Consider the following 25729-nt stretch of genomic DNA (forward strand, 5'->3'; position numbering starts at 1 on the left):
ACTCCAACCGATCACATCGTGTCAGTGTACAGTGTGTGTGTGTGTGTTTTTGTGTGTGCGTGAGACTGTGTGTGTGTGTGTGTGTGTGTGTGGGTGTGTGTTGTTCAGAAACATGAACTTCTGTTAAATGAGAAAGAAGTACTGATGGCGACAGGCTTTACAAGAAATTAAGTCACATTAAGCTCAAATCTCTCACCTAATGACACTAAAAGGAGTATCCCTAGATTGCTTTGACAATGATGTTCATAAAGAAGCTAAATATGTGATTCTGTCCCATATAAGTCCACTTCCTTGCTGTGTCATCAAGTATCTTGTTATTTCTTTCCATCCAAATAATCCAGCAAGAAGCCAAAACATGTTAAGATGAATATTCAGTTCTCTCAGTCTGAATCTGGCGTGAACATATGCAGCTGCCATAGCTGGAATAATTGTCCGTGAAAAGTACCTTCATGTGAAGTTTTTATTTTATATTTTATTATAATGTGTTTGTATTTAGCTTATTCTGTTGGTCGTGTCACAAGATTTCAAGTTTTTACATAATTTAGGGCTCTCTTCTGTTTTTGCAGGCATCAACTTTTCTTGCACGGGCTGATCTGAAAAAACCGTCAAGCAGATTGGCTTATGCTATTGGTGATTCCATGAAGCCAAAGGCTAGGGAAAACATAACTGCAGAAGTGAAGCTAAGATGCTTCTCTTTAACTGTTCTAGACAGCTTATGTGGAATGGTATGTCTTATAAACACATCCTAAGTCTGCAGTCTGATGTAAAGATGGTTCTCTTCTTACTGTTAATGTTTTTAGATTTTATTGAGTAATTTGGACCTTTCAGATGACACCATTATTTGACACGACAATCACCAATATCAAGCTTGCAACACATGGTCGACTGGAGGCTATGAATGCAGTACTGATCTCCTCTATTGCTGCATCAACCTTCAACACCCAGTTAGAAGCGTGGGAGCCACTTGTGGAACCTTTTGATGGAATATTCAAGTATTATATTGTTTCTTTCTATTTGGTCTTAATACAGTTTACTTGATTTTTTTGTAATATTCAAGAATTATTTTTCTTGGCTTTTTTAAGGTTTGAAACATATGACACCAATGTACACTCGCCATCAAAATTTGGGAAGACAATGCGTATTGCTGCTACCAGTATCCTTAATTTAAATGTCAGTGCTGCAAACCTTGAAACTTTTATAGGGAGCATTCTTTCATGGAGAAGACAATTAGAACTTGAACAGAAAGCAATGAAGATAAATGAGGTAATACTAGTGATGATTTGTTGTATAACAATGCTTTCCTTTTTTATTGGGGTGGGTGAGGGGTGTTGTGTGGGGAGGAGTGCAGTAACTATACTCTGAACACCAATCATCTTTGCAGGAAGCTGGTGGTCTATGTGAACAAGGAGAGGATCAGACTTTGTCTGCATTGGATGAAGATGACTTTCAGACTGTGATTGTAGAGAATAAACTTGGGTGTGATATATATCTGAAAAAATTTGAAGAAAATACAGAATCAGTGGATCGGTTGCGTCATGGTGATTGTATTTCTATATGGGTGCCACCTCCAAGGTTTTCTGACGGGTTCAATGTTGCAGATGAATCTAAGGAAGTGCGCTATTATGTTGCTATTCAGATTCATGAAGCCAAGGTTGTAAATGTTGTTAGATTATCTATTTTCTTACCCTGAGATTATGTATCATTTTGTGTCCTTTCAGGAGTTAAGATTGATGCTTTTGTTTGCAGGGTTTACCTATTGTAGATGATGGCAACAGCCATAACTTCTTCTGTGCTTTGCGCCTTGTTGTTGATAGTCAGCCGACAGATCAACAAAAACTCTTTCCTCAAAGTGCCAGGACAAAATGTGTTAAGCCTGCACTTTCGAAAATCAATAACTTGAATGAAGGCAAGGCGGAATGGAATGAACTTTTCATATTTGAAGTTCCTCGGAAGGTATCTGAAAATTTATTATCTTCTATTTTTGACGCACATTTTCCTCGGAAGACAACCATCAATTATGTGACAGGATTTCTTGATTTTTCTCCATACAATGCAATATGTATATTGCAAGAATAATTAGAAAGATCACTAAAACAAATTATAAAAATACATATTGAAGAAGGTGATAATTTAGAAGTTTCGTCTTCTGTGTTTATGTATTAGAGAAACTGCATTTATACCTCAAGGCCCCGTTTGGTTCACAGAAATGAATTGATATGAAATCAATCCCCATAGTTTCCCACGAACCAAATGCAGCCCAAAATTCTGTAGTTCATCAGATTATGCTAAAACCTTACATTGAACGCCACTAATTAAGTTACACTGTTGATGACATTAGCAAGCATTTAGACTTGATATTCTGAGTGTTAAGTTTCTGAGCTTGAGCGTATAAGTGTTGCAGGGACCAGCTAAACTGGAAGTGGAGGTGACAAACCTTGCAGCAAAAGCAGGAAAGGGTATGTGGCAACCCTTTTCTTTCTTGTGAACTTGCATCCACACATATTGATTCTTGCATTTAGGTTGCTGATTCACATGCTTATTTAAATTAAAACTAGTAAACCTTACACTCAAGAGGGGAATGAAATCTCCAACATCTTGAATATCTTATTCCATCGTTCTTACTACATGTAACCATCTTGTATGTTCATAATCATAGGAACTTCTCTCATAACCTATCTGTTGCTGCTCTGAATGTGCTTCTCAGAAGTACTGTTCCCAAATACCAGCTCCACTTTGTAACTGCCTTTTTCTAATTTTTTTTTTTTTTTTTTTTTTTTTTTTTGCAGTTCCTTTTATTAATCCTGTGTGCCTAACAAATGAATCATGATTGTTCTCTTTTTGGTTGTTTCTTGTTTTAATTTTTTTTTGTCAGCCCTTTCGGGTCTTTTTGTGCTGAAACTACGTATTTATGGTTATTTACCCTGCTTTCTTTGCAATTTCCCACCGAATAAATAATCATTTAGACTCAGACTTCTCATACATTGTTTATGGTCTCAAAACAAAAATACAGGTGAAGTGGTGGGTGCACTCTCATTTTCTGTTGGGCAAGGTGCAAATATGTTGAGGAAAATAGCTTCCGTGAGGGTATTCAATCAAGGTCATGATAGTCAGAGTGTAGTATCATATCCGCTAAGGGGGAGGGTGAGCTTTCTTATTTCACATTATTTTTGCATTGATTGGTGACGTCAGTTGTGCACATGTACTGTTTGTGGAATTGAGTGTTCTTTTCATGCTTATATGATGTTGTACTTTGAAGGTTCAACATAACAATCTTGATGACATGGACGAATGTGGATGTCTGTTGGTTTCAACTTCTTATTTTGAGAGGAAAACAACTCCAATTTTTCAAAGAGATCTAGAGGCTGAAAATGCAAGTGATAGAGACATAGGTTTCTCTGTTGGTCTTGGCCCGGATGGTGTTTGGGAGAGCATTCGGTCATTGCTTCCATTGTCAGTTGTCCCCAAATCACTACAGAATGATTTCATGGCACTGGAAGTTGTCCTGAAAAATGGCAAGAAGCATGCAATTTTCAGGGGTCTTGCAACAGTTATAAATGAGACTGATGTTAACTTGAAATTTTCAATTTGTCATGCTTCTCGGATTCGAGGTTATGATTCCTCTTTAGGAAAAAGTGATAACATAAATCCTGGAGGTTCTTTTGTTTTACCTTGGAGAAGTACATCAAATGATTCCGACCAGTGCTTACAAATTTGTCCTTCTGTTGATGATCCTCAGCCTCCATATTCATGGGGTTCTGTCGTGGCAGTGGGTTCTGGTTATACGTATGGAAAGGACCTGACTCTTATAGATCAGGTTGCACTCTCTCGACAATATACTTCAAAGCAGGAAAATAAGATACCTAATGTTACTTTTAGGTTGAATCAGCTTGAGAAGAAAGATATACTTTTGTGTTGTTCTAGTACCATAAATAAACAATTTTGGCTTAGTGTTGGGGCAGATGCCTCAGCTCTTCATACTGAATTGAATGCACCTGTTTATGATTGGAGAATATCTGTCAACTCTCCTATGAAGTTGGAAAATCGACTTCCCTGTCCGGCTGAATTCACAATCTGGGAAAGAACAAAAGATGGAAAATGCATTGAACGACAGCATGGTATGATCTCTTCACGTGGGGGTGTTCATATATATTCCGCAGACATTCAGAAACCCTTATATCTTACATTGTTTGTTCAGGGTGGTTGGGTTCTGGAGAAGGTAGTAGCTCTGTCTAAATACAAGTGACTTACTATATATATCTATACGCCATTGTGAGTTTAATAAATATAGTTGTTTTTTTTCTGGCAGGACCCCGTTCTTGTTTTGAATCTTTATTCCAATGACCATGTCTCATCATTCTGGATGGTTCACCAGAAAAGTAGAAGGTTTGTGGTTCCAAAGAAAAATGTTTATTAAAATTTGTTGTTCTTTTTGTTGTAAATTATGTTGTTTTGCTGTTGTTCCCATGTTCACAAAAGCTCAAGCTGCTAGGATGTAGTTCGATTCATATTATTTACCACTATAGATCCCAACTCGTAATTTTCAATTTTCCTTCAGTGATATTTGACCCAAAAAAAAAAAAAAGGGGGTTTCAGTTGTAAGGATTACTCAGAGTCTCCCCCTCTTGTGCTATGTTAAGTTTTTTTCTTTTTTGATTTTGTTGGGACTACCATTGTTTCTAGAAGTTTAAGATTTAGGATGTGGACCAAATATTTTTCATATTGTAATTTTCAATTGATATTTGCTATTTCCTATTACTATTAAAGTTCCCCCCCACTGGGATGCAGTTCTGGCTTTGTCACTAACTCGGAGCCATTGAAATGGTTATTAAATTTGTCACTCTCCCATAATGTGGATTACAATACATCTGTTCTTCTTTGGCACTTGCAAATGGAAATATTTGGAAGTGGAGGGAAATAAATATATGATCTTTCATCATATTTTTTTTCCGCTATATCTGTGTGCCATTACAAATATGTTAGGATGATGTCTTATTGGTATTTCTGAGATCTGTACGTATTGGAAAATAAAAAGACTTATTGTAATTAGTACGAAGAATTTTTTATTTATCAATTATCATATCCATGATCTCCATTACCTTCATATTTACAGGAGACTGCGCGTGAGTATTGAACGTGACATGGGAGGGACCACTGTTGCACCCAAAACAATAAGGTTCTTTGTTCCATATTGGATCACGAATGATTCATCTATTCCTTTGGCATATCGAGTGGTGGAAGTAGAACCTTTGGACAATGCAGATACAGACTCTCTAATACCTTCTAGAGTCAAGTCTGCAAAAACAGCCTTGAAAAGTCCTACAAACTCTATGGACAGGAAGCTTTCTTCCACTAGGAGAAACATTCAAGTACTTGAAGTTATTGAGGACACTAGTCCTGTTCCTAATATGCTTTCTCCACAAGATTATGCAAGCCGCAGTGGGGCTTCGCTGTTTCCATCTCAAAAAGATGTATATCTGTCCTCACGAGTGGGCCTTTCTGTTGCCATTCGTCATTCAGAAATATACAGTCCTGGGATATCTCTTTTTGAGCTGGAAAAGAAGGTGACTATAAGAACATCAAATTGGCTTCTAATATTTCTTCTTTCTCCTTTTAATTACTATTGCTTCGGAGTTGCTGAAATTTGTTCTCGATCATATGATGCTTCTTGAATTTTCATTTCCAGGAAAGGCTTGATGTCAAAGCATTCAGTTCAGATGGATCTTATTACAAGCTTTCAGCGCGACTGAACATGACCTCAGACAGAACAAAGGTTGGATTTTAATATCTTATGACTTAAATCTTTAATGTTTCTCCTCTGAGGAACTGCAAGAATGTGATTATGGACTTGCCAAATTAGACTGATAAATATTGTCTATAGATCTGATTTTAGGAAAATAAGATGACCCATAGCCCAAAAAAATATGATAAAAGATTCTGGTCAGCAGGCCATTTGCACGTTTAGAATGAACAGGAGGATCATTGCATGGGGAGGGTTGTACTCATTTGTAAAAACTGTAGTTGCTTTTTTCGTACTTGGTGGTAGTCATAAGCTATGCGTTTGTTAAGTTTCATTGATATGGGTATGTATATATATTTTTCTTTAATAAAAAAATTTCTCAATGGTTGATATTCAGGTTGTGCAATTCCAGCCCCACAGCTTGTTTATTAATAGAGTTGGTTCCAGCCTGTGTCTGCAGCAGTGTGGTTCTCAGTCTCTGGCATGGATTCATCCCACAGATTCTCCAAAACCCTTTTGTTGGCAGTCTTGTGCCAAAGTTGAATTGTTGAAGGTCAGTGAAGTTTAATAATTTCTCATATTCACTTAATTATCATGAATAGCATACATCGTCTGACTCCTATGTGGGGTTTATTTTTCTTTTCAGTTGCGGGTGGATGGTTACAAATGGAGTGCACCATTTAGTGTTTGTAATGAAGGTATCATGCGTGTTTGCTTGAGGAAGGATACTGGAAATGAACAACTTCAGTTTCGAATAGCTGTAAGAAGTGGAGCAAAGAATTCAAGCTATGAAGTTATTTTCCGTCCAAACTCTTCCTTGAGTCCTTACAGGTCACAGTTTACTATCTCTTGTGAAAGTTTGTGAAATAAAAAAAGATGATGTTGATGGCAGTGTATTTATCATAAGAACAAAAGAATTCTTTTTGACTTTATATTTTGGGAAAATTTTCTTGAACTAGTTGTGTCTATTAATATGGAAGTCTTCTTATTGCAGTACAATAAAATCATATGTACTAGTTTCTGCTTCTTTACTTGTATACATGTGTTTGTTGTTTCTTGGTCCAATGCTGATAATTTTCTATCAACAGGGTTGAAAATCGTTCCATGTTTCTACCCATCCGAATTCGGCAAGTGGATGGTACTAGTGATTCGTGGAACTTTCTTCTTCCTAATACAGCAGTTTCTTTTTTATGGGAAGATCTTGGCAGAAGGCGTTTATTAGAAATCCTGGTAGAGGGCGAAGACCCATTGAAATCACAGAAGTATGATATTGATGAGATTTCTGATCACCAACCCATTCACATGGGAAGTGGACCTTCTAAAGCTCTACGTGTTACTGTTATAAAAGAAGAGAAAGTGAATGTTATTAAGATCAGTGACTGGATGCCAGAAAGTGAACCTGCTGGAGGTTTGAGTAGAAGCCAGTCATCACTTTTGTCTCAACTTTCTATACAGCAACAATCACCTTTTCTCTCTGATTGTGAATTTCATGTTATCATTGAGCTAGCTGAGCTTGGGATATCCATTATTGACCATACACCCGAAGAAATTCTCTACCTTTCGGTTCAGAATCTTCTGTTTGCATATTCAACTGGCTTAGGCTCTGGAATCAGTCGGTAAGTTTGCTTTCAATTGAGACTTGATGGCTTAGAGAACAAAGTGCTTAATTTATTAGTCAATGGATCCAAGTAAATCTTTGCTGCCTTTTTTCTTTGCTTAATTTATTAGACAATTGAGACCTGGAATGTTTTCGCAATGATATCTACTGTTGTATTTTTCTGTTGGTCTTGCTAATAAATGTTGCTAGTAGAATTTTAGGTCTGTAGACACCTTGCCCTCTGTTTTTACAATTTCATTTTTATTATTGATAGTTTGTTTATTAGCAGAAAAAGAAAACAGAAAACAATCATATCACCTAGGGACTGAAAAATCTGGACCAAGCAAGAATCAAAGCATTGATACTATATTGTTTATAATGCACCAATGCGCATTGGTGAATATTATTTTCAGTTAGTTCTAATCTTTCATGAAATATTTCACATTCCATGTATACACTTCGATACATTTCATTATCACTTAAAATTGAGTCTGTCTTAGTAAAATAAGATTTACAGTATTCTAGAGGTCAATAGTTGGTGACTGGCTTTCATATTATGCGGTCCATGTAAGTCTCAACAGACAGCTTTTTGGTTCTTTCCTGTTAGCAGATGTATATGAGAATCACAATTCTGAAGTGTAAACTTAGCTTAATTTACTCTCCAACTGACAAACTTATGGATTACCTACAAATTGGCTACTTAATTAGACAAAGGCTGAGGCCCCTTAGGATGCTATTGTTGAATTGTATTTTTGTTTATCTCTTATGATTGACAATTATTAATTCAGGAATTATGTTCTTGTCCTGTTTGCAGGTTGAAACTTAGAATGCATGGGATACAATTGGATAACCAGTTGCCATTAATTCCAACGCCAGTTCTTTTTAGGCCACAGAGAGTTGGGGAAGAGACTGACTATATCTTGAAACTTTCAATCACAATGCAATCCAATGGGTCGCTAGATCTGTGTGTCTATCCATATATTGGTCTCCATGTAAGTACAAAAAAGTTCTCATTACCTAGAAGAAGATTTCTGATTTTTTTTACTTCCTGTTTTCCCCCAATTTATATTAACTATATGTCTACTGATTATTCAGGGACCTGAGAACTCTGCCTTTTTGATAAACATTCATGAACCTATCATCTGGCGCATTCATGAAATGATTCAGCAGGTCAACCTTAGTCGGTTGTATGATACTCAAACAACTGCTGTTTCTGTTGATCCAATCATTGAAATTGGGTATGCATGGACTTTCAAAATTGGCATATCATTGTATTTTGCTAGATTTAGTTGTAATTCCCGTAATTTATGGTACCTTTATTTGCAGAGTTCTTAGCATCTCAGAGGTTCGATTCAAAGTGTCAATGGCTATGTCACCAAGTCAAAGGCCAAGAGGTGTTCTTGGCTTTTGGGCATCTTTGATGACTGCATTGGGCAACACTGAGAATATGCCAGTAAGTGTTGGGATTCTTCCTCCTGCTATTTCTTGAGGTTTTCTTCTCTGGAATTCCTCCCAGAATATCTTGTCTGGACCTAAGTAATTAGAATGTGAAGGCTCACTATCAAAGTCTTGGTGTTGAATGCTTTATCATGGGATAACGTACTTAGAAATATGTATTTGGTAGATTGTAGATGACTTTTAGCTTTGCATCGCATACTTATAAACTCTTCATCTGACTTTGCAATATATACATGGACTGTTCTTGCATCATATATTTCATAGAGTACATTTAACACAATATATTTACATTTGTGATTCAGGTGAGGATAAATCAAAGGTTTCATGAGAACGTGTGCATGAGGCAGAGTTCAATGATTAGTATTGCTATTTCAAACATTCGAAAAGATCTCCTAGGCCAACCTCTTCAACTGCTATCCGGTGTTGATATATTGGGTAATGCAAGTAGTGCACTTGGACATATGAGCAAGGGCATGGCTGCCTTATCATTTGATAAGAAGTTTATTCAAAGCCGACAGAGACAGGTTTGCTTTAGAGTTTGTCATTGGAATTAATATACTTACACATAATTGCTTAAAATTGGATATCATTAGTTGCCAAAGTTCTTTTCTTTTGGCCTGTGGACTGATTATTTTATCATACGTTACAAATTTTTAGTTGGTACTTTATCGTACATGTTAGGAGATAAAATAATAAAAAATCATTATTGGCCCATATGCTAACTTAAACTTTTGGGACTAGTGGTAAACGAAAAAAATTTATCACGGTATGTGAGCAGGAGTTTCTGAGTTTGACTCCCTGATTGCATCTTTCCACTATAAAGTTGAATTCCACATATTGGGCTTAATGGTGGTAGGAGACCTGCATGCCAGGGGTAGTGAATTTATAAAACAATTGATGGCCATCCTAATCGCTTAAGCTTTTGGGACTTGTAGTAAAACTGACAAACTTTATCAATACATGCGATGCTTTAGAGGAATAAACTGGAACCTTTTCATTCTTATTGCAAAGTGACTAAAATTGTTTTTAAAATTTGCTCATTTTGGACCTTGGTTATTAAGTAAGGCTTTCTATCACCGGACCATGACCACCCTGTGATGAGATTGTCCGGATTTGCATTGGAGTCTTGTTGCGCCATGAGCATATTTTAAAATTTTAGTTTGATCTTTTGATAGATGTTTAGTACATTGATTTCTTAGTTAACCATTTTTATATTAATTTGTTCATATATGGTCTGGCACATGAAAACAACCCGTGCAATCTACGATACTCTCCTTGTGTTGTGCTTTTCGATCTCTTGCTCATTGCAATTTCTACACTCATGAATCTCAATGTCTGCAATTTATTTAAAAATTTTACTTTGGCAGGAAAGCAAGGGTGTGGAGGACTTTGGTGATGTTATTAGAGAGGGCGGTGGAGCACTGGCAAAAGGTCTCTTCAGAGGAGTCACTGGGATATTAACAAAGCCGCTTGAAGGTGCAAAAACTTCTGGCGTTGAGGGTTTTGTTCAAGGTGTTGGGAAAGGATTAATAGGTGCAGCTGCACAACCAGTGAGTGGGGTTCTAGATCTTTTGTCAAAAACTACTGAGGGTGCCAATGCGATGAGAATGAAGATAGCATCAGCTATAACTTCTGATGAGCAACTGCTCCGCAGACGATTGCCTCGTGTTATTGGCGGTGATAATTTAATTCGGCCATATGATGGGTACAAGGCACAGGGACAGGTACTAGTTGTTTGACTTTCTTTAAAATCTTTCAGTTGGAAATTTTATGTTAATTGAGCATGGGCTGGTTTTATTGATACCCCCTTTATTGCTCACTCTACTCCCAACTTAAACATAAAATGAAAAGTTATGGTTGATACCCCTACATATTCCATACTTTCTCATCTTCTTCAACCTTAAATTAAGTAAATCTACTTGTATGATTATTTGTTGGTTGATATCCAGCTTGCTGTCTTGTTTGGTTATAATCTACTTGTATTCAGTGGCTAAAATTAATGAATTTTCTTTTGTCATGAAGGCTATATTGCAGCTGGCAGAATCAGGTTCATTTTTCCTCCAGGTTGATCTGTTTAAAGTACGTGGGAAATTTGCCTTATCAGATGCTTATGAAAATCACTTTTTACTCCGGAAAGGAAAAATTCTTCTAGTCACTCATCGAAGATTGATACTGTTGCAAGTAAGTTAGCTGGATTAGAATCATTTCTATCTATCCCCTCCTATCTGCTACACACCATACTCAAAAGTCACCAAACAATGACTTGTATTTTTTGTCATTCAGCAACCCTTCACCGTAGCTCAGAGGAAGTTCAACCCGGCTAGGGATCCATGTTCTGTACTGTGGGATGTACTTTGGGATGACCTGGTCATAATGGAAAAGTCATATGGCAAAAAGGACCACCCAAAAGCCCCACCTTCACGGGTCATTCTTTATTTACAAGAGAAATCAACTGAGGCGAGGGAACAAGTTCGAGTTATAAAATGCATCCCTGATACCCCCCAGGCTCTTGAGGTGTACTCCTCGATTGAACGAGCAATGAACACTTATGGGTCAAACAAACCAAAGGTTAGTGTTTAATGCCGTCGCTTTGAGCTCTGCAGTGTCAGGTTATTGCATTGACTTTTATCTTTGTCAAGGTTGGTTGACCATAGAATGCTAAAATTATACCTGCAAACTAAAAATGAAATTCTAAAATGTTTTATTCCCTTGCATTGAAAGTTTCGACAAGAATATAAAATTTTCTGAAATAGATTGCATATGATAAGTTTGTCTTGAGTCATTTATTAATGATCTGGGGGCTCATTCGCTGCACCCATATAACAAGTTACTAAAGTTTGAAATATTCTTCCTAAATAGTTTTGTTATGCGACATTCTTCTGGATACTTTATAACGAAAAACTTTGCTTTAATTCAGAGAATGCTGAAAAAGAGTGTGACAATTCCATATGCACCAATGTTTGATAGTGCCAGCGCTGAAGCTATACCAAAAGAAGGGGCTAGCGTCTTGTCGCCCCGACAGGTGCCTGCATCAATTCCTCGTAGTTCAACTTTTGGCAGCAGCAGCAGCAATTGATTTCTAGATCATTGCCCTTGGGGAAATATGGTTTTTGGGATTTCTGTCGTGGGTCAGGTCATGAATTCCGACTATTCGTGTTTCTTTTTCTGGTTTCAGCCTGCATGTTCAGATGTTCTCACCGTTTGACAGGTATTCTATTTGTGATCGTTGCATGAATGTACTGCAGTTATATTGATGTGTGTATGGATTCAAATATTTAATGACATTAATATGCAATTTTGTTTAGAAGTCTTTGCAGATTACAACAATGAAGAGGTGGTTTGTGTAGGTGTTTTATAAGAAGTCATGTCAAGGACAAGTGACAAAGATCTTGTAGGGCATGGATATGAATGGTGTAGCTTCAATTACACATCCATAGGTTTTTTATATTTATAGATACCACTCTCCTAAATATGTACAGGTTTGAACATTCCATGTATATGTCTTAGAGTAGTCAATGTATATGAACAGAAATTACTGAAGGTGATCAAGCCGATTGGTTTAAGATCCCACTGTAGATCTGGTCCCGTATGAACATGATGATATATTATAGGTGACGGCTAGGCTTAGGAAGTAAAATCCTAGTGGTTGAGCACCCTGTTTAATGTATGGTGTAGTGTAGCATATAAATTGCCTTTCAAACAAAAGTTAAAACCTCACCTGTTCAATTATGAAGCTGTAATCTTTTTGGTTTTCATATATTTGCTGCATGCAAGTTACTAAGCCATCTCCAAAGGAGGAGGGCTAAACCCAAATATTGTGAATTTGGGCCCAAAAACTTCATCAATTCAGCTATTTAGGGTTCAAAATTTGAGACCAAGCCCCTCCGGTGTTACGGTCCGACGGAGCCCAACTTCAGTGGCTTGCTTCAGGAAGAGCGAGCTGCGTGTAGAAGAAGGCCAAGGATGATCTTGAATTGCTTTCAGAGTTCTGTCAATATACGATTGAGGCATTAATGTAAGACCTGGATCTTGTGGTTGTTGAGATCCAACGGCCACCATTTGAATTTGCTTCTTTTGTCTTTTTCCTTTTTCAGGTAAGGCCATCACGTGTCCTTCATTCAAGTATTCCAAAAATTATAATAGTTGTTTTCCCAAAAAACAAAAATAATAAAATGTTATCGTTTATACAAACGATATTAGAGGAGGGGCAGCGGAGGCCTGGCCTCCTCTCAAATCTTCATTGAGTCTATTGTCTTCTTAATACAATCATACTTTTCTTAACTAAATTTTATTTCTTTCTTTGTATTTTTCTCTTATTTTCCCTTCCCACTATCATTGCCACCCTTTCAATATCTCTTATTGCTCCGACTCTTGATTTTATAGTGATAAATTATTGTTCAAAATTTCTTTGTGAGTATTTTTTATAAAGTACATTTCATTTTTTGCTAGGATCGATAATGAATAGATAGTTAATATAACATGTAAAATAATGAAGGATATAAATTAAAATTAGGGATTTTGTAATTAGTTTGGTTGTCACTCTAAAAAAAAAAAAAATTCAAAATATGAGGTGCTCCCTCTGTGAAGATTTTCTGATTCCGCTATTGGGGAGGGGGCATTTCTCATGCACTGTTAAGTTGTTATGAAAATTGTAACCTTAGGGGTTGGTTGTTATTGAAGTTGTAACCTTAGTTGTAAGGTCATTTGTAATCTTAGTTGTAACCTTGATTAGGGGTGGGCATGGTACGGTACGGTACAGTATTGAGCTTGTACCACTACTGATACTGCAAATTAAAACCGGTATGGTACGGTATGAGATTATCGTTTGTCAAAGTTGGTATTGTACCATACCGTGCCAAATCTATATTGATACGGTATCTGTACCATTTCGGTACCAAAATGACACAACTAAAAAATGCAAGACGGAATGAAAAAGACAATAAAAATAGCTACGAAATTTCATAATTCATTCGTATGATATGCCTTGAGAATCCAAAACTTCAGACTGAAGCTTGAAGACAAAACACAACTTTTATCTGTACAAATCCTAATAAAACATATTTAAGCCACTGCAAATGCGATACCCTATTGTTTCATAAAACATCTACTTCATGAAAAAGAAAATCTTCTCAAGAAATGAAAAGGAAAAAGGTCTTAGAGTACATAAAGAAATTAACCTCAACTTAATTGATACTTGACCATCCGGATTGCTCATGTCTCAAGCTTATTTAACAAGATCCTCTCTGAAGAGTACGAATTATTCACAAACCCAAGTAGCTAGCTCTCGTTAAACCACAGTTAATTAGCTCCAAATAATATTCAATACATACTCCTGCGAATAGTAGCCAAATATGGAGAAAAGTGGAAGTTAGATAATTATCAAATTAATATCCTGAGTATATATATACAAATGAACTAATTAGGATCTATGTTGCATAGACATTGATCAAAGAAAGGGATTTTGGAAAATCTCATTCATTTCTTCACAGTTCATCACAACAACTATATGTTTCTATTTGAACATGTTTATATTTCGGTACAGTATGGTATTGACCGGTACCAAATACTTGATATCACTATCATACCATACTCTATTGGTACGGTACGGTACCGATTATTTCCCCATTTCAAATAAAACGGTATGAAATTAGTATGGTATGGTATGGTATGGTTAGTGGACGGTTTTAGTATTTCGGTTTTAGATGCCCACCCCAAACCTTGATAGTGTAAATAAAGGCACTTTTTCACTAGACTATATCCATTGACTTAAATATTATATTTTATCTACTTCTCTTTCGTATTTAAGATTAAAAATGTTGAGAAGAATAAACCACATAAATCAAAATCAACTTAAAGCACAAAATTGTTTGAGGCTTGCATGGTTGGAGATGCCTAACTCGCTTAATTTATCAACCACATTTTTTTATTTAACCAAATCATTGACGTCTTGCCATCAGAAGAAAAAAAGTAAACCAATTGACAGGTTGAAAAGAGAAATGATTTGATGTACGCAGAAAAATTACAGTGGGAAACGAGGGGGTGAGAGATAAACAAGAAACGAAAAGACTCTTATTAATAAGCTAGCCACGCGTACGATTATGATGCTGTTCTTCTTTAATTCCCGCTAACATGAAGCATTAGCAACACATACACTCTTTTATCTCTCTCACTCTGTTCAACTTCCCATATGCGATACAACACCCCAAATTCCCTTCTTCTCCTCTTCTCCTCTTCTCTTTCCTCAGTCCCTCTAGGCAACTGATTCCAAACGAGGTTTGGCTTCAACTTCTGAATCTGGGATATAAGCTGGTTGAATATGATGAGCAGAAAACTCTGAGGGCTTTTGCAGATTTTGTTTGCTCTGTAGACTTTCCACCTCGGTTGGTTAACCATATTACTTTTAGAAAGTTGGCAAATAGGCTTAACCCTTTGTTTAATCTTACTTATGGCATGGTTAGAAGTGAATGCATAAAAGTCTATGAGGAAAGGAAATGGTGGATTAAAGAATACTTGGGAAATTTGGATGGACGACGTATTGGGGTATGAAAATGTGCGTAACTTCTGTAGTTATGATTATGTATGTCTTTCTGCACATTTTATTGATGAGAATTGGAAGCTCAGAAAGTGGGTACTTTACTTCCGTTGTCTCTGGGATCCCTCTGTTAATTGCTCTGAAGATTGTGGAATGTTCAAGTCCCTTGAAGCTTTGGAGACTCACGTCCAAGAAAAGAAGGAACTTCAACTTAGTGGTCAGCTGTTTAATGTGTATTGTTTTGGGGAAATAATCAGTCAAATGGTTGAGGATGCATTTCGCAAGATTAGCGATCTCATTGACAGAGTTGGTGAACTGTATTCTTTAAAACCGTTACCCTTGTGGTATCTCACAAGTTCTAACCTAAAACAAGCTCTTGAGTTATGGTCTATGGGAGAATTTTCTTCAAAAGATGCGACTGATTTTTACGACGTACCATCCCCTGAGGAATGGAAGATTGTTGAAGGTGTTTGCAAAATTGTAGACAGCATATATGAAGTGTCAAATGCATTATTCCAAACCAAACATCTAACTGCCAATGTTTATCTTTATCACCTTCATGAGCTCCGTGAAATCCTATCCCAAATGTCCTCAGAATCAGAAGGTTTCATTGCAACAATAGTTCAGGACATGATGAAAAAGTTTGACAAGTATTGGGACCACATGTTCTTGCTGTTGGCAATATGTGCAGTTCTGGATCCTCGATTTAAGATGAAATATGTAGAATTTATGCGTTCAAAAGTGAAGGGTGGGGATGGAAGCTCACAAGTAGCAGCTGTTTTGGGGCGTTTTCCTGAAAAAGAGAACTTCATTAGCGAATCATCTTTCAGAAGAGGAGTCTCCTCCTAGACAGGAAAATCATACTTTTGGTGTGCTGCAAGCCTACCAGCAATTCATCCAATTGGATAATCAGCCTACAAAAAAATCAGATTTGGAATACTATTTGGAAGAACCTGTTTTACCTTGGAGCCAGGATTTTAATGCATTGACGTGGTGGAGAACCGCAGGTGCTCAGTATCCTATACTTTCCAGGATGGCATGAGATCTTTTGGCTATTCCGGTTTCTCTTGCAACCTCATTTGATGCATTCTATACTAAACCAAGGCCAGTTGATGAACGTTTAGTTTGCTTGAAGCCAGACTTGATGAATGCCTTAATCTGTACTCGAAGCTGGTATGGGAGGTTCTTCTGAAACCATATTTGCAGGTTATCACTGCAATTTTTTTCTCTGTTATTTGTTTCTTTTGTATTCTTGATTATTATTATTCTTTATCCTGCATAATGATTTCTCACGAGTGTTTGTTTCTTTTTAATGTGGTGGTTGATGTCTTCAACGGGTACAGTTTTTTGCTTTCAGCTCGTGATTACTGGAAAGTTTGGGAATCAGTTTTGTTAAGCAATTGGCATGGACACCAAGTTTGTTACTTGTGAACAGCATTAAGGAAATTGGATATTTAATTTTGTTGGTATTAGAACTGTTTATGGATAATTTTCCCTTGGATAGTGAGAATTTGTTATCTTGATGTCCAGGGATGGTTTAATATATGAATTTCATATTTGACTAATAGCCTTTGTGTGAGTGAGATGATGCACTTGTGGGAATTCAAAAAAAAAAAGAGCCTATCTTCAATTTTGTCGAGTGTAATTGATGCCTATCCCATTTGTTGTTGTCCTTTATGATTATTTTGTTCTCGTGGTTATGCAAATTCCATGCCATATTAGTCTTTCTGGTATTAGATCTTCTTAGTTGTTAATGATTCTTCGTCTTAGTTCTTAACGAAAGTGGGTTAAGCTTCCCATTTCTATGGAAGTTTATTGAATCTATATAAATATAAAATTTTAAGGATTTAAAAGATAAATGTTTTGGGCTAACGGAGTCTAACCCAATGAATATCATTTGTATAAAAATAAGGAGATGGTTTGCGTCCGGTGGGATGGGATTCATTTGGCATGGCATTACTAAAATTTTCTGATATTTTTACACTAGCTTGCCTACTATTATTTTACATTTATATGCCTAAGAGATTGGACGCCAATTTTTTTTCATGCAAAAGGTGAAGTGGTAAACAGCCAAAAAACACAATAACTTCAACAACAAAAACTTCACGACATTAAATAATGTGACGAAATAATTAGAATAGGATTGTGATAGGTGAAGAGTTGGATTCACCCCAATGTAACCTAGCCACGTGTACGGTGCTGATGCTGTCCTCTTTACTTTCCCCCTAAAATGAACCATAACGCAAGCAACCTGCCTATATACTGTGTTTCTCTCTCAGTCAGTCTAGGCTCTAGCCATGCATTTTGGAGCAAGTATATTGAATTGAAACATAGCCAAGTTTGGTAGCAATCGCCTATTCCTTTTTATTATAAAACTAGAGGGAGAAAATGTAGAGAGAAGTGATATGCTAAAGATAAAGCTTCACCATGTTTATTCATCTCTTAATCTTTGGTAGAACCACCTATTTATAGGCTTACAAGATAGAAGATTGAATACCATCATTTACAATATACCTATAGGTTACAAGTACTAATTACAAATACTTAGTGCATAGGTTACATAAAATCCAACGGTGGAATATTAAGAGGTATGGTGGTCATTCACCAACTCATGCATTTACAACACTCCCCCTTGGATGTCCACCATACAATGACATAGTTCCCTCATTAAAAACCTTGCTTGAAAAACCCAGTGGGACAAAACCAAAGCGAAGGGAAAAAGAGTGAAATTTTCTTCTGAATCATTGATATGGTGTTGGATGAGCTTATATTGCCTCGTTAAAACCTTGCTAGGAAAAACCCAGTGGGACAAAAACCTAGTCGAAGGGAAAAAGAGTACAACGCGCATCTGTCTTGAATGTAGTAGAATTGGGATGCTCCCCCTTATTGATATCTTCCCCTGATTAATATCTCTCCTTCTCTGATTTGAGCAATACAAGCAACATTGTCTTCATACATGATCATCTATCACACTACTCAACCTGCTTTTCACTTTTCAAATGATTGAAATCTTTAGGAGTATCAACAACTAATTTAATAGTTAGAATATGTTACAACAATATCAAATTTGAATTCAAAATACTCAAACTCTTAGTGTTAACTTTTAATTAAGAATATTGTGGTACTTTATATCCTTCAAGAGGTTGCTTCATCCGATATATCTCAAATATTTCATGAGCTTTGAGGATTTCCATGTACCATATAGTCTTAATAAATATGCATTTAACACATACTATAAGTTTTGCGTTAAAGTAACAACCGCACTTATAGAAATGTGGATGCATTTACGATGAGATTGGAGACTAAAACCACATGTCTCTCCCAGGAAACCTTATGTCATATTAGTGATCTTATTTCACTTCACAAACACCAATTCGTAACCTTCATACTGAACATTTGTAATTTGGTGTTTGAGTTATAGGTTCAATATCCAACTCTTCTTATTTAGTGATAAATGGAATTGCCTATTTCCATTTTTGGCCAATCACTTAATTTGTCGACATTCATGAAACGTGATTTAATATAATCATAGCCCTTGATGATTGTAGTAGCTACTAATAAACCAAATGTATCATCGATTTGTGATCCCACAATTCTTATGTGCATGCACATGCATAATTTATAATCATCTCATTGCTTTGGGGTACCAATGCCTCTTCAGGGGCTTATGTTGTCACTTATGGGACAAACACCTCTTTTACAATGAATTATTTAGAATATGTGGATCATAACCTCCTATAGAGCGTTATTTTTTATAGGGCTTGAATTTTTCAAATAATCTCCATTTCTGAAGAGTTAAGTCTTTAGAACCTATATTTCTGACATGCTTCAGGCATGCATTATATATATAGTCACCATGTTAATGGATTGTGATACGAGAATATCAATCCATGTTAGCATATGTACAACTTATATATGCATTATCTTGATGAGACAAAAGCGGATTGATTCAACACTATTTCACGACGTTCTTTAGGAATTGTCATTTCTCCCCCTAACGGCGGGAAAATTGTCTCAAAATGTAGGAAAATAAACTCACAGTCGTTATCAAATATGTGACCATTTTAGTAGGCACATTCAGTAAAACTGGTGAAGTGATCCATAATTAGATGTTGTATAGGCTCACAAATATTCCCTTGAATTATTTCAGGAAAGATGGCTCAAAGTCAATTTTTGACTGAGATGATCTTATGACAGCTTTTATTTGTGAGCGTTCTTTGTAATGATATTGTTGGACAAGACAATAATTTGAGTCTTTAAACGATGTCCTTACAAATTTATAAAAATCTTATGCATCATTGTGGGACATGGATTGCCAAGATAGTCATGTCACAACATAAAAGTTATTCGGTCAATGAACTTATAGTTCATGACATCATAATCTTCAACTATAATAGTTGTGTAATATTGGGGCCTCAAGAACTTTTGGTTCATAACATCATAAACTTCCTACCCACAAAAGAAAGTAGGAAGTTTCTCCAATAGACGCCTCTGGCTATCAATATTGGGGCGGTAATACAAAATATTACCATTGTAAAACAAAATTAATTAATAACCTAACATAAATAAAATAAAATAAAATAAAATAAGTAAAGTGGTATAAACAAGGAATAAAATAAATCAATTAAAGATTATGAAATTCCAAGATAATCCAATATTAATGTGGATTCAATATGTAGATAAAACTACAAGTTTAAGAATTGGATTTCCAACCAATTCAGGTTCATATAGGCACAAATAAGTAATGAACTTCAAGTTCATATATAGTATTAAGATCCATGAAAAACTATGAACTTCAGGTTCATATCAATCTATATTCGAAACTTCGGGTTCGAATATGTAGATCTAAATAAATTGAATTAATAGTCGTGCTTTGAACTTCATACTCAAATCGATGTATATGCACTCGAAACTTCTGGTTCAAGTTCTTGACATATGTAGGCCTCATGGAATTCTGATTTTGATTAATACAAAATCGAGGAGTTTTATGTCCTTATGTGCTCTTTAAATTCGCGGAACTTCACGCCCTCAATTATTTGGAATCAAAGAACTTCAGGTTCTGATTCAATCAAAAGGACTCTATATCCTAATCTAGTTATATGATGAGGATCACGGAACTTCGGGCCCCTGATCTTTTGTATAATTCAAACTCATCATAATAATTAAGATCATACTTAAAATTAAATAAACAAACAAATAAAAACAAAAACATGGCATTATATTCATGTGTAATAAGAATAAGAATTTTTTTTCTTAAACAAGCATGATGAAGTCTGATGGTGAGTACAAAGAAACTCTATACTATGTGATGACTCTAGCTCATATAAGAAGAAAGAAAATTCAGAGAAAGAAAACATACCAAGAGCAATGTCGTGCTGATAACGTGTTATAAAACTAGAGGGAGAAAATGTAGAGAGAAGTGATATGCTAAAGATAAAGCTTCACCATGTTTATTCATCTCTTAATCTTTGGTAGAACCACCTATTTATAGGCTTACAAGATAGAAGATTGAATACCATCATTTACAATATACCTATAGGTTACAAGTACTAATTACAAATACTTAGTGCATAGGTTACATAAAATCCAACGGTGGAATATTAAGAGGTATGGTGGTCATTCACCAACTCATGCATTTACAACACTTTTTTATTTTTTATAGTCTAAACAATCGCCTAACCCTTCTTTTAAAGAAAATATTAGGCTTATTGCATTTATATACTAATTTGTATATCACTTTTTTAATGGATGTGAGCCCCATTGTATTAATGGGCTTCACTTATATGAGAAAAGTGGTACACAATGCGAGGTTTTTTTTTTTTTTGGAGGATTTTTTTATTGAGATGGACGATAATATACTGAACAACACTACACGAGTGTTAGAACTCAAACCCAAGACCTTACCTGGAGGAGCAATTGCTCCAAACTCCTATTACTAGCTAGTACATAATATGGTATATAAATATAATAAACCTAACATTTTCCCTTCTTTTTAACATACGAGAAAGGTAATGTATGCATTTTTTATGTAAGATTTAGGGATTTGTCTACAGAAATTGATTTTTTTTTATTTTGGGAAAAAAATGGTTTGGTTTCCTAATTTTAAACAAAAAGAAAAATACTAGACTTATCACATTTTCCATACCACATTGTGTACCACCTCTCTAATAGAAGTGGGCTCCACCTCTATTAGAGAGGTGGTACACGTTCGTATAAAAATGTAATAAGCCTAGCATTATCCAAATAAAAAAAGTAAGCGAGAAAATGAAAAGACATGTTTTGTCCTATACCAGAAAAGGAAATTTAATGCATGTCTTATCAACAAGCTTAGCCACGTGTACGGTTCTGATGATGATCATTCTAACTTTCGCGCTAAGCAACTCATAACTCACTCACACAGTGTTTCTCTGAGAGTCTATTTCGTTTCCCACAGAAACCCAAAAGTCCCTTTGGCTCCTCCTTCCTCATTTCCTTCTTCCTCTCGCGGACTCGACGCAAAGGAGGTTAGGCCTTCAACTCAAGATTGTATCTTTATTGTTCTCTTATCAAAATCAACAGTTGAAATAACGATTCCATGCATTTTGCTTCCTCCGCTGTCATTATGTGTTATGCTTTTTATGTTTCTTTGTTCTGGGTCTGGCTTCTTCTCTCATTTTCGGGTCTATTTGCTTACCAATATGGTCACTTTTTTGTGTGTTTTGTTATTACTCTTTCGTTCGTTATCTTATCTTTGAGTTTTTTGTTCACTGGGTGAATAAATTTTGTGTTTTAAGACTTCACTGCAAGATTTTTGGTTATATTGTTGATGGGTATCCATGATTGTACGGAAAGAGTTCTTTTCTTGAGTACTTTCGACTTCATACATGATTTACTGGAAGAAGAAAAAAAAGATGGGGTTGCTATGAATGGTGCTAATAATATTGTGTTTGTTGGATATGGCTGGGGTTCCTTCCTGGAGCTATCCATGATTGTAAACGGAAAGAGTTCTTTTCTTGAGTACTTTCGACTTCATATATGATTTAGTGGGAAAAAAAAAAGAAGAAAAAAAAAGAAGAAGAAGATGGGCTTGCTATGAATGGTGCTAATAATTTTGTGTTTGTTAGATATGGCTGGGGTTCCTGGAGCTAACGACGTTATTGGGTCTTCAAAGAATGGAATATCTGATCATGAAAATAGCGGCAGTGGTCATAGCAAGGATGTGAATTCCATTTCATCAGTTTCAGATACGGAGGGCACTGAGGAGGTACTTGAAGATGATCAGCAAAGTGATTTAAGGACTCTTGCCGAGTTGATTTGCTTTGAAGAAGTTCCACCTAAATGGTATGCACGCTTAGGTGAGTTCAGCCCCCTGTTTAAGCCTAGTTTCAGTGAGATTGAAACTGAATGCATGGAAGTCTTTGAGAAAAAGAAAATGGAAACCAAGAAAATCTTAGGAAACTTTGATGGACAGATTAGCCTCTCGGTTGAAATTCTGAGGTGTGAAAGTTACTTTGACCCTAGCTGCTGCGGTGATTATTTGTGCCTTTCCGCACATTTTATTGATGAGAATTGGGAACTGAATAATTGGGTACTTCACTTCTGTTCTATTTCGGTTTCGGGTCCATCTGATGATTCCCTTCACAAGTATGAAGATTGGGGCATTTTAAGGTCGCTTGAAGATTGGGGCATTGAGAACAAGATCTCCGCACTCACTGTGAAAAATGATGATTGCAATAATGAATTGGTTGAGTTTCTGAAAACGCACATCCAAGAAAAGATGGAACTCCAACTTAATAGTAAGCTGTTTTGTGTGTATTGTTGTGGGGAAATGATCAGCGTAATGGTGCAGGATGCATTTGACAAGATTGCAGATATAGTTCACAAGGTTCGTCAGGTGTATACTTTTAAAACTGATTACCCCATGTGGTTTCTCAAATTGTTAAACCTGCAAGAAGCTTTGAAGTTATGGGCTCAGGGAAATCTCTCTTCCAGAGATGTGACTCACTCTCGTAACGTGCCTTCCCCAGAGGAATGGAAGAAAGTTGAGGGTGTTTGTAAAATTGTAGAGAACATATATAAAGTGACAGAAAGTGAATTCTTCAACGAAGCACCCCTAACTCCCAATGTTCATCTTTGTCGCCTGCTTAAGCTTCGCAAAATTCTGGCCAAAATGTCCATTGACTCAGATAGTTTTAATAGAACAGTAGTTGAGGACATGTTGAAAAAGTTTGATAAGTATTGGGATGACATGTTCTTGCTGTTGGCAATATCTGCAGCGCTGGATCCTCGATTGAAGATGAGATATATTGAATTTGTTTGTTCAGAAGTTAAGGATTGGAATGGAAACTCACAAGTTGCAGTTGTTTTTGGGGCCATTCACAAACTGTTTGATGAATATGTGGTCCGTTTTCCGTTGCAATACAACCAGCAGTTCATCCATTTGAATGATCACCCTAAAGAAAAATCAGACTTGGATTGCTATTTGGAACAACCTGTCTTAACTCCCAGTCAGGGTTTTAATGAATTGGCTTGGTGGAAAACCGCAAGCGCTAAGTACCCTACCCTTTCCCGGATGGCACGTGATTTTTTAGCCATTCCAGTTTCTCTTGCAACTCAAAGTGAGGCATACTATACTGTACCAAAGCCAACTGATGAACATATAGTTTGCTTGAAGCCAGACTTGATGAATGCCTTGATGTGTACTCGAAGCTGGGTATAGTGGGCAGGCACTGATACAATGTTAACAGGTAATTATCAATACTATTTCCTTTTGTTCTCAATTATTTTCAAGATGATTTAATTCTCACTAAACTTTTTTCCCCCTTTTCTCGTGCGTGTGGAGAACAGGTACAGTTTTTTTTTTTTTTTTTTGCTGCTCTTCCTAAGCTTATGGCTGCCTCACTTTTGGAAGGCTTGGGAATCAGAATAGCTAAGCCATTACTTAGTCATTAAAACCAGTTACTTTTGAACTCCATTGTAGTTTTGAATTGTTGTATTGAAAAGATGATGGAATGTGTTGCTCAATGTCGTGCTCAATATGATGGAAGCTACCAGCTAATGATATTAGAAGCTTAAAATTCATCTGACTTGATCTTTTCCAAAACACATGCCTTGAAAACAACATATATTGAAAAGATGATGGAATGTGTTGCTCAATGTCATTCTAATTTAATTTAAGGTCCAAAAACTAATAGTAAGTATTACCTTGGAAGACATTTGAACGATAGACGTAGGGGTTTCCTTCTAACTACACAATTTCTGAAACAGATTAGAGAATTGTTTGTGTGCTCAATTCTCTATGGTTTCCAACATTTAGACTTAAGGTCGTGGCTTGGAATCGTAATAAAAAATGAAACTAGTTTGTTCATGCAGATTTTCTTGACCAAAACAATAGACAAGATTTGTTTCTCAGAAACTTCTTTCTTTCATGTATGTAGTATATTTATATAAGAAAAACTCTCCTTGTCACATATTTAAAATACATTTAAATTAGATTTAAAATACATGGTACTTGGCAATTATCAATTATCCCACTTTTAATCCCCTTCACAATCAAAGATTTAAAATACATGTTGTGACTGGCCGCAAATAACAAAACAATGTGATCCCCATATCACACAAGTGTTTCTCGTGCTATAACCCAATGCACTCATTGAAAAACTTACAAAACAACAACAATAGTTTGTGTAATGTTATTGAAAGAAACAAAAAAAATTTAGCCCATGCCGGGATAAATTTCGGCTTCCGCCCTTGTTTTGTAATAATACATATTATTTACATATTTTATTTATATTTTTCACGTATTATTGAACAAGAAATCCAAATTTAAACAAACAAATTTATTTATTTATTTATAAAAATAAACAAAATGGTCCAATTTTTCAGGGTAAGGTTTTAAGAAATTTGCCAAATAGGAATGTGAAGGCTCGGTGTTGAATGCTTTATTAGGGGATAACGTACTTAAAAATATGTATTTGGTAGATCGTAGATGACTTTTAGCTTTGCATCGCATACTTATAAACTCTTCATCTGACTTTGCAATATATACATGGACTGTTCTTGCATCATATATCTCATAGAGTCCATTTAACACAATATATTTACATTTGTTATTCAGGTGAGGATAAATCAAAGGTTTCATGAGAACGTGTGCACGAGGCAGAGTTGATTAGTATCGCTATTTCAAACATTCGAAAAGATCTCCTAGGCCAACCTCTTCAACTGCAAGTAGTGCACTACGACATATGACAAAAAAGCTTACATCTAACGGGGTTAATACTATTTTGCTATTCCCGGTCAATAACACGACACATGAAAATAGTGCTACTTCCCGTTACATGAGAGTTTCTCTCGACATATGAGGGCATGGCTGCCTTATAAGAAGTTTATTCAAAGCCGACAGAGAGAGGTTTGCTTTAGAGTTTGT

At 36.0% G+C, this 25729-nt stretch overlaps 2 protein-coding genes and 1 pseudogene across 2 annotated transcripts in view; all 3 read left to right on the forward strand.

Moving 5' to 3' along the window:
• Nucleotides 1-13032, forward strand: part of LOC18789557 — a 36290-nt gene extending 23258 nt beyond the window's left edge. Inside the window, 23 exon segments of the mRNA XM_020554180.1 lie at nucleotides 564-725; nucleotides 829-992; nucleotides 1083-1263; nucleotides 1382-1651; nucleotides 1747-1953; nucleotides 2402-2456; nucleotides 3011-3141; nucleotides 3257-4216; nucleotides 4307-4383; nucleotides 5111-5561; nucleotides 5684-5770; nucleotides 6135-6290; nucleotides 6384-6568; nucleotides 6826-7353; nucleotides 8149-8326; nucleotides 8430-8572; nucleotides 8661-8787; nucleotides 9095-9316; nucleotides 10160-10516; nucleotides 10815-10973; nucleotides 11076-11360; nucleotides 11710-12000; nucleotides 12098-13032. Of these exon segments, the coding sequence (XP_020409769.1) occupies nucleotides 564-725; nucleotides 829-992; nucleotides 1083-1263; nucleotides 1382-1651; nucleotides 1747-1953; nucleotides 2402-2456; nucleotides 3011-3141; nucleotides 3257-4216; nucleotides 4307-4383; nucleotides 5111-5561; nucleotides 5684-5770; nucleotides 6135-6290; nucleotides 6384-6568; nucleotides 6826-7353; nucleotides 8149-8326; nucleotides 8430-8572; nucleotides 8661-8787; nucleotides 9095-9316; nucleotides 10160-10516; nucleotides 10815-10973; nucleotides 11076-11360; nucleotides 11710-11868 (5244 nt within the window). The 3' untranslated portion in view covers nucleotides 11869-12000; nucleotides 12098-13032.
• On the forward strand, nucleotides 13595-16516 carry LOC18791933 (annotated as a pseudogene).
• LOC18792964 (zinc finger BED domain-containing protein RICESLEEPER 2) lies at nucleotides 21678-24499 on the forward strand. The gene is made up of 2 exons (XM_007226240.2): nucleotides 21678-21827; nucleotides 22428-24499. Exon 2 carries the CDS (start codon nucleotides 22430-22432, stop codon nucleotides 24020-24022), a length of 1593 nt encoding a protein of 530 aa, XP_007226302.1. The 5' UTR covers nucleotides 21678-21827; nucleotides 22428-22429; the 3' UTR covers nucleotides 24023-24499.

This window comes from Prunus persica, chromosome G1 (genome assembly GCF_000346465.2).
Source record: "Prunus persica cultivar Lovell chromosome G1, Prunus_persica_NCBIv2, whole genome shotgun sequence".
Lineage (NCBI taxonomy): Eukaryota > Viridiplantae > Streptophyta > Magnoliopsida > Rosales > Rosaceae > Prunus > Prunus persica.

Bases quoted from the DNA above. Each gene is read 5' to 3' on its own strand.
- LOC18792964 (XM_007226240.2), top strand. From the start codon at position 22,430: ATGGCTGGGGTTCCTGGAGCTAACGACGTTATTGGGTCTTCAAAGAAT.